General features: G+C 39.5%; 1 protein-coding gene across 1 annotated transcript in view; it reads right to left on the bottom strand.

Moving 5' to 3' along the window:
- Positions 1-527: 527 nt before the first annotated feature.
- LOC123503266 (cysteine dioxygenase type 1-like) overlaps positions 528-8,230 on the bottom strand; it is an 18,128-nt gene continuing 10,425 nt past the window's right edge. The window contains exons 2-5 of the mRNA XM_045252891.1: positions 3,502-3,619; positions 2,604-2,751; positions 1,823-1,992; positions 528-1,461 (exon numbers count right to left, since the gene is read on the bottom strand). Of these exons, the coding sequence (XP_045108826.1) occupies positions 1,435-1,461; positions 1,823-1,992; positions 2,604-2,751; positions 3,502-3,619 (463 nt within the window). The 3' untranslated portion in view covers positions 528-1,434. The remainder of the gene's footprint in view (positions 1,462-1,822; positions 1,993-2,603; positions 2,752-3,501; positions 3,620-8,230) is intronic.

The following is an 8,230-nucleotide window of genomic DNA, read 5'->3' as shown; positions in this document are numbered from 1 at the left end:
TGGGATACTGCAACCAATGACTGCATTATTCAGTTTCACCAAGGGACATCCAGTGATTCACTCCACACACCCGACCCAGCCGCTGCATCCGTCACCAGGCCACACCAGAGAGCGTCACACCACGGCTGAACGAGCATACATCATTTTCCTCTCAAAACAACCTGTCCTTTCATCTCTAGCAATATCTGTAGAAACTTGTGCTACACCCTGTATGTTGTCTGTACCTTAACACTTTCAATCTGACGTACTTTTCCACTGACAATCAAATCACACAACCATAATCAAGTAAACAGGTATTTCTGAGCCATTCCTTCCCTCACCGCCAGGCATCTGCTACACTGCTACTGTTGTCCCTCGTGTGGAGACCATGCAGTTCTCTCCACATTCGCTTATTATGCATTTCATATAAAAATAAGACTCAATGACACAAAATCTTACTCCTGAACATCAATGGCGTGTCAATGTTATTTCCTGTTCCCTTTATAATTGTTCTTTCTCCTCCTCCTTTCCTTATGTTCCTTTTTTTGTTTTTATCCTCTTATTTTGCGTGCTGTGTTCTTTTATCCTTTTTATCCTATTTTGCTTACTTACATATTCTCATCAATACTTGCGAAGTCCACCACTGACTCGCAGACCAGGCCATCATCAACAGATAATTCCACTCCGTTGTATTTTATAGTGTGTCTTCCTTTCATCAACTTATGACAACACTAACCGTGATTTTTCAGAGTTCATTTCCTTTACTCTCTGCAGTGTTGCCCTGATGGCAAGTGACATAATGCTTTCTTTGATCAAACCAAACTCATGTTATTTGTTATTTTACAGGAATTTGTAATATTTTTTTTATCAATATTTTTGCTATAAGCTTCAGTGTTGTTTTAACCAATATAAACTATTACAGTAAAATTTCTGTCCAAGTGATATCATTTTACAGATATTTGTTACGATTCCAATCAAGTTTCCAATCCAACTTCTAATGAATTCATATCATTTCTAGATACTTGCACTGTATCTTTCTTTTTTTTTTTTCTGCTGGCCTGGTACAAAGAAATGTGGATAAACTTCTTTTACAAGATTGAATGTCATTTTAATGAATATCATATAATACTATTACACATTACAACCAAATTCTGACCAATTCATGCCTTCTTTTTGTATATGTTTGTGCTGATTTACACATTTCCTTTTAGCTGAAGCGTTGTTCTAATCAATATACACTAATACAACTAAATGTCTAACCAATTGATGTCATTTTTACAGTTATTTGTACTGATTTCTTTCATACATCATCTATTGCCGTCCCCTCGTCCCCTCCCTCAACACTCAGTCTGCCGACTCATCCTCTCACACTAGCACTCAGGAAAGAAATGGTGAGGCGTCATCCTGGGAGAATTCTCACGTACATCGCATTTCTTTCCTGCCTCAAGACACTTCTCAGTCACAGCAGGATTTGGGCTTTTTCTGAAATGGATTTGGATTCTCTATTAGTTTTTGCTGCTATAAACTGTTTCTTTTTATAATTTATACTCGTTTGTACATCTTAACTTTACATTTATGACTTCTACAGGTAAATATGCTTCAAGACAGAGCATCATAAAATAAGATATCTAATCCTATGACTGTCACAGCTTCTTCTTAAGTTAATATCATAGCCTTTCGTAACTTGAGGATTCTGAAGAGCTTCACTCACAGCAAAAGGTGTTATCAAGTTTCTAGGAAAGATTTCTGATATTTGTAGCTGAATTTTCAGTGTGTGAAATCCCCTAGAGTTGTTAAAGAAATCAAATCACTCGTGCCTTCACCAGTTCAATCATGTCCTCACCAAGTCAACTCTCTCCCCGAATTTGCTCCAGAAGGTGACGGGGCACTTGGACCTCTTGCCGGTGCGCTCATCAAATATGGAGCAGCTGCTGAAGGGGGGGCAGTACAGGTGGAGGGACACGGCGTTCTCACTGTGGGAAGGGTTCTCCACCCGGTGCAGCCCGAGGGAGTCTGGGAAGCGAGGAGAACATTAGGAGTTTTAATATTTCTATCTAACAAAGGTCGGAAAGAAGTGAAGATAAATATTCAAGTTTAACCCATTCATTACTGGGACGAATTTCTGTCATGAGTTTGGGTATGATTAGACGGTTTTATTGACATTACAAAGGGTCTATGGAGGTCAGAAGATTAATGGCCAGATTCCTCACTATTTCCATCCTCACATGAATTTTTGAAGCTGTGTAAAATCACAAAATAGTAAAAAGAATGAATATGAAAACGCGTCATGATACTGAATGGGTTAAAAACCAAAGACACCATTAGCCATTCAATATTTCTATGAAGTGAAGGGAAGAGACTAGTAAGTGATGATGCCACAAGGAACTCAATAGTCTTATCAGCTGCAGTGAATGGGGAGTCTGGGCAAAGTGAAGACAATAACACAAATTCAATATTTCTATCAAGAGCAGGCCATAGAAGTTTAGGAAGCAAGGATACCATAAGGAATTCAATATTTCAGTTAAGTCAAACACGCATATACGCACACACTCACTATTCATGTAAAGTTAAAACACACACACACACACACACACACACACACACACACACACACACGTACTCACCATTTATGTAGCAAACATCATTGACTTTCATTTCACCTCGACCGATCTCCACCATCAGTCTGTCTTGGTCTTCCTCGCTTCTGTCGGTCCTGTTCCCTTCCTCCGCCGGCCACTCAAACCTTACCTCCTGCAGCGAGCCGGCCAGCAGCTGCCGAGAACCGAAACGCCATGAATACCGATACGAAACAGAAGATACAGCCTCCCCAATATAAATACACTTTCTTTTCTTCTTTGAGACACACTTTATCACTCTTTCTCTATACTCTACTCTATCATTATTTGTAACACTCTACATCACTCTATTTACATTAGTCTATCTTGCTATCTTGCTATCCTGGCTTTGCTTTGAATGTATTAACCTTCTTCAGTACTGAGACGCATTTTTATCACGAGTTTTCTGTGTGATTAGACGATTTTATTTACATTGGGAAAGGTCTATGGAAGTCAGAAGATTAATGGCCAGAGTTTTCACTATTTCAATCCAACACATAAGTTTCTGAAGCTTATAAAATTACCAAATAGTAAGCAAAATGAGTATGAAAAACGTGTCACGGTACTGAAGGGGTTAAGGTAAGTTTATTTTGTCTTATCCTGTCTCAGCCCCAAATGCAACACAGGTAAATAAGTGTCTTGTTTTATCTAGCCTCTGTTCTTACTACACAGATAATTGACTAGTTTATCCTACTTCTGTTCTTGCTACACAAATAATTAAGTGTTTAGTTTATCCTGCCTCTGTCCTTACTACACAGATAAATATCTAAGTGTCTGTTATCCTACCTCTGTTCTTGCTACACAGATAATTGTCTAGTGTATTGTCTCGTTTCTTGCTGACCGATAATTAAGTCTCTAGTTTATCCTGCCTTGTTTCTTGCTACACGGTTGTCTGTCAGCGCCTCACCTTCATGAAGCAGTGGGCATCAGCGTGGTCGTGGATGGTGGAGGTGTGTGAGGCGCCCCAGCACAGCAGCATCAGGTTGAATTTGCCATTCCCTTCATCGATCAGGTTTCTTGTGTACCTGCAAGGGAGGAGTATGACTGTGGTTAGTCGGACATAGGAAAGTGAGTATTTGGTCTGTCTTGATCATCTTTTTTTCTTTCTTATGAGTGATAGCTACTTTACTTAAAGAGAGAGAGAGAGAGAGAGAGAGAGAGAGAGAGAGAGAGAGAGAGAGAGAGAGAGAGAGAGAGAGAGAGAGAGAGAGAGAGAGAGAGAGAGAGAGAGAGAGAGAGAGAGAGAGAGAGAGAGAGAGAGCTCCTCCAGTAACGTTTATGTTAAATGGGAAAAAAAATGCAATCTTACTCATACAACATAAATAACAATGACATTAGCCCTTCCGGAATACTTAAACCTTTGGTACAGTCCGCTATTAATACCAATGAATGAATGAGCAACCAAATAAGTAAACAAATCCTCAAATAAGTGTGCTGCATCATAGCGCAAATATCACCGCACACAGCTACATTACCTACGCCTCAGTGTCGCGGCCCCTCAAGGTTACACAAACACACACCACTTACACATCATTCACTCCTATGTCCTCGTACCACCCGTGTCTCTTCATTAACCTGAGACGCAGTTTTACCTTGATTTTGGGGTACCATTAGACGATTTTATCTATATTAGGAAGCATGTACGGAGGTCGGAAGATTAATGGCTGGAGTCTTCACTATTCTAATCCCCCACATTTGTTTCTGAAGTGTATAGAATAAAGTCGTAAGCAGAATGAATATGGAAACGCGTCATGGTACTCGAGAGGTTAACTAGTATCATTTCTCCCCTCGTTCGTGTATAATGTCCCTTGCACCCAATGTCCTCCTACTACTCGTGTCTCTTCATTAACACACTAACATCATCTCTCCCCTCGTCTGTATACATTGTCCTAGCAAGGTTATAGGAAATGCAGCGGTCTCCTTTATTGGCTTCTGTTGTGAGTACACGCTATCTCCGAGACGCTTAGAGACACTGATAAACCCTCTCGTTGCTATCTGGCTGTAGCTCGCTCATCGGGAACACATGTCAAGGAGAGACGTGCGATAACGAAGCTTCGAAAATAGCAGGTTGATTAACTTCTTGCGCTCTGATGTTTTGTGCAATGGAGTAAAGTGCAGTGTGTGTTTTAGGGTGTGTTATATGTGTGATTAACTTTTTGTGCACTGTTGTCTAATAGGAGGGAATTAAATATCGTGTCTTTGTGGTTATTTAATTTCTTGCACTGATGTTTTATGCAATGGAGTAAACCGTAGTGTGTGTGTTATGTGAATGTGCTTTACTTTTTTGTGCATTGTTGTCTAATGGGAGTGAATTAAATATAGTTTCTTTGGTGTCTTTGTGGTTGATTAACTTCTTGCGTTCTGGAGTGAAGTGCAGTGTGTGTGTGTGTGTGTGTGTGTGTGTGTGTGTGTGTGTGTGTGTGTGTGTGTGTGTGTGTGTGTGTGTTTTAGTGTGTGTCATATGAGTGTGCTTAATTTTTTAGTATTGTTGTCTAATAGGAGGGAAATAAAGTACAGTATATCTTTCCTACATATTCAAAAAACACTTTTCTTAACCACGACTATTTTCAAAAGCCGCAGAAATGATCAGCCAGGTTTATAAGAATGTTTCTCCTGTCGATAATGTAGAAATCTTGTTAATATGTCACCAAAAAACGTAATAACAACTATAAACACACAACCTTTTGAACGTGGTAGAGGTGAGGTGGTGTTTCATAATTATGGTAAATATTTTTCTTTTTAGCTGAGTTAGAAGAAAACGTATACAAAAATAGTAATAGCATTCTGAAACACCTTACGTACTCCTCTTATGTTTATTATGAAAGACTACGGAAAGGTTCGTCTTAGATTATCAGTGTTGTTTTTTGCTATCAATCATGCAGGTTAACAAACTCTCCTTAGAATCTTGAAAAACACCCTTGAGAAGCTCCCAATCACTTTATTGTTCGTCCTCTCTCTCTCTCTCTCTCTCTCTCTCTCTCTACTTTTAGATCCACAAGTATTTACGAGACGTGGACGAAAGATGCTGTGCTTTTAGTGACGCAAGAGAATTTGTGGCAGAGAAAGGCTTCTCTCTCTCTCTCTCTCTCTCTCTCTCTCTCTCTCTCTTGTTACTGCGCCACTCTGCAGCTTCCCACCCTCGTGATTTCTGCTGGGTCACTCAGTGGTGTTTATAAGCCAGACTGCTATGTAAACAGTAATGCCTCTAGTTATATCCTCGTGCTTACAAGTAACTTTCAAGAAATCCAACTCAGTGCAAAACAAGGAGGAGGAGGAGGAGGAGGAGGAGGAGGAGGAGGAGGAGGAGGAGGAGGAGGAGGAGGAGAATTATTTTAAGCACAGAATCTTGTTTGTCTGACTGTCTGAGTTGAAAATTTATAAATAAACCATTATAACCACACTATTATGCACACAAGGAGAGAGAGAGAGAGAGAGAGAGAGAGAGAGAGAGAGAGAGAGAGAGAGAGAGAGAGAGAGAAGTCACCACTGCCACAACAACGTCAACAAGGTCACCTAAATCGACACAATCACCACCATCACCACCATCATCACCACCACCACCACCATCATCACCACCCACCCCTCCTAGCTCCGTATCTTCACCACCTCCCCACCTCATCATCTTATCACTCACACCAGGAAAAAAGATACATTCCAAACCCACCAATGCACGTGAGAGAGAGAGAGAGAGAGAGAGAGAGAGAGAGAGAGAGAGAGAGAGAGAGATAAGTTGACAGAATAATAATGATAATAAACTGCACTTGTGTTTTTTCGTCTCCTCAAATCTTGATCTTTTATGTTATGTCTTTATCTAGTCTCTTTAGTGGTAGTGGTGGTAGTGGTGGTAGTAGTAGTAGTAGTAGTAGTAGTAGTAGTAGTAGTAGTAGTAGTGATAATAAGGAGAGGCATAAAAAAGAACGGAAGAAAGAACAGAGTAAAAGAAGAGAGAGAGAGAGAGAGAGAGAGAGAGAGAGAGAGAGAGAGAGAGAGAGAGAGAGAGAGAGAGAGAGAGTTGAGTCGAGAACACTCACCTAAAACCATAACACAAGCGCGCTCTCTCTCTCTCTCTCTCTCTCTGAAACAAGAGTTCATTTTTACATGCTAAAAAAAAACTTACCATTTCCTCTTTTCTTTTTCCTCCATTCTTATCATCTTTCTTATTTTTCGCTTTTTATATTCTTTTTATATATCTTCCTTTATCAATTTGTGTCGTCTTCGTGGTCTCTCTCTCTCTCTCTCTCTCTCTCTTTCTCTCAGGAACCTGTTGCTAAGTGAAGAATGAAAACATAGAGAGAGAGAGAGAGAGAGAGAGAGAGAGAGAGAGAGAGAGAGAGAGAGAGAGAGAGAGAGAGACTGGCATGCTGTAATTAAGCCTATCTAAGCCTATTAAACAATGTCACAAATCTAGGCTTATCCTTCCTACAGGTGTCTTTGTAGGCCTTCACTGTGGTTCTGTACTTCCCATCCTTCTCTCTCTCTCTCTCTCTCTCTCTCTCTCTCTCTCTCTCTCTCTCTCTCTCTCCATTGTTATTGTTCCCAAGCATTCCTTCATTATTGGCAGGCACGCGTTTTCATATTCTTGTTAGTCTTGTGGTTGTTACTCCTGTTATATTTTTAGTTGTATTACATAAATTTTAAGGGGTTTGGTTGTATTTGGAGGAGTTCCGATACTACTCAGGACGATATTGTGTTAGTCTCTTCCATATTTGAATTCCTATCTCGGTTCTTTTACTCTAACCTCTTCAGTGCCATAACGCGTTTTCATATTCATTCTGTCTACTATTTGGTGATTTTATACAGATTCAGAGCCTTTTGTGGAGATTAAAATAGTACAGACTCTGGCCATTAAATTCTGACCTCCAAAGACTCTTCCTAGTGTAAATAAAATGGTCTAATCACACCCCCAAATCTCACGGTAAAAAAGCGCTCCAGTACTGAAAGAGTTAATAATGATTCGGAATTGTTTTTAAAGGTTCTGGAAATATTTTGTGGATTCCGATACTATTAAAGGCGAAATTCTTGAGTTTGATTTCACTATTAGCTTTAGTTTGAATTTTGTTCTTGGGTTTGTTTATCTTATAGTTCTATTACTTTTAAGAGATTTAGGATTATTGTTAATGGTTCTGATTCCTGTGCTACTAAAACACTATTTTTTTCCTCGTCTTTTTTTTTTTTTTTTTTTATATATAACCATATTGATGTTCTTAATCCTTTAATACCATGGCGCGTTTCCATATTCATTCCGCTTCCTACTTAATGATTCTATACAGCTTCAGAAACTCGTGTGGGGGATTAAAAATAGTGAAGACTGTGGCCATCAATCTTCTCATCTCCATAGACCTTTCCTAATGTCAATAAAATGGTCTAATCGTGCACAAATCTCAAGGTAAAAAGGTGTCCCAGTATTGAAGGGGTTAAGCCGGTTCACGTGACTTAAGGTTTCTAATTCTTTTATTGTTTAAATTTTACGGGAATTAGTTGTTTTTTTATCATGTATATCTTTCCCCCCCTTTTTCCAAACTGTCGCTTTTAAGATGTTTGGTGATACTGATGCCATCTTTAAGGGCTTCTGTTACTGGTGAAGGTGCAAGTGTTTTGTGCGCTTCATTCCAAGGTTTCACTCACTTTTTATTATT

The sequence above is a fragment of the Portunus trituberculatus genome, chromosome 13, assembly GCF_017591435.1.
Source record: "Portunus trituberculatus isolate SZX2019 chromosome 13, ASM1759143v1, whole genome shotgun sequence".
Lineage (NCBI taxonomy): Eukaryota > Metazoa > Arthropoda > Malacostraca > Decapoda > Portunidae > Portunus > Portunus trituberculatus.
This window is presented reverse-complemented; position numbering and strand designations above follow the sequence as displayed.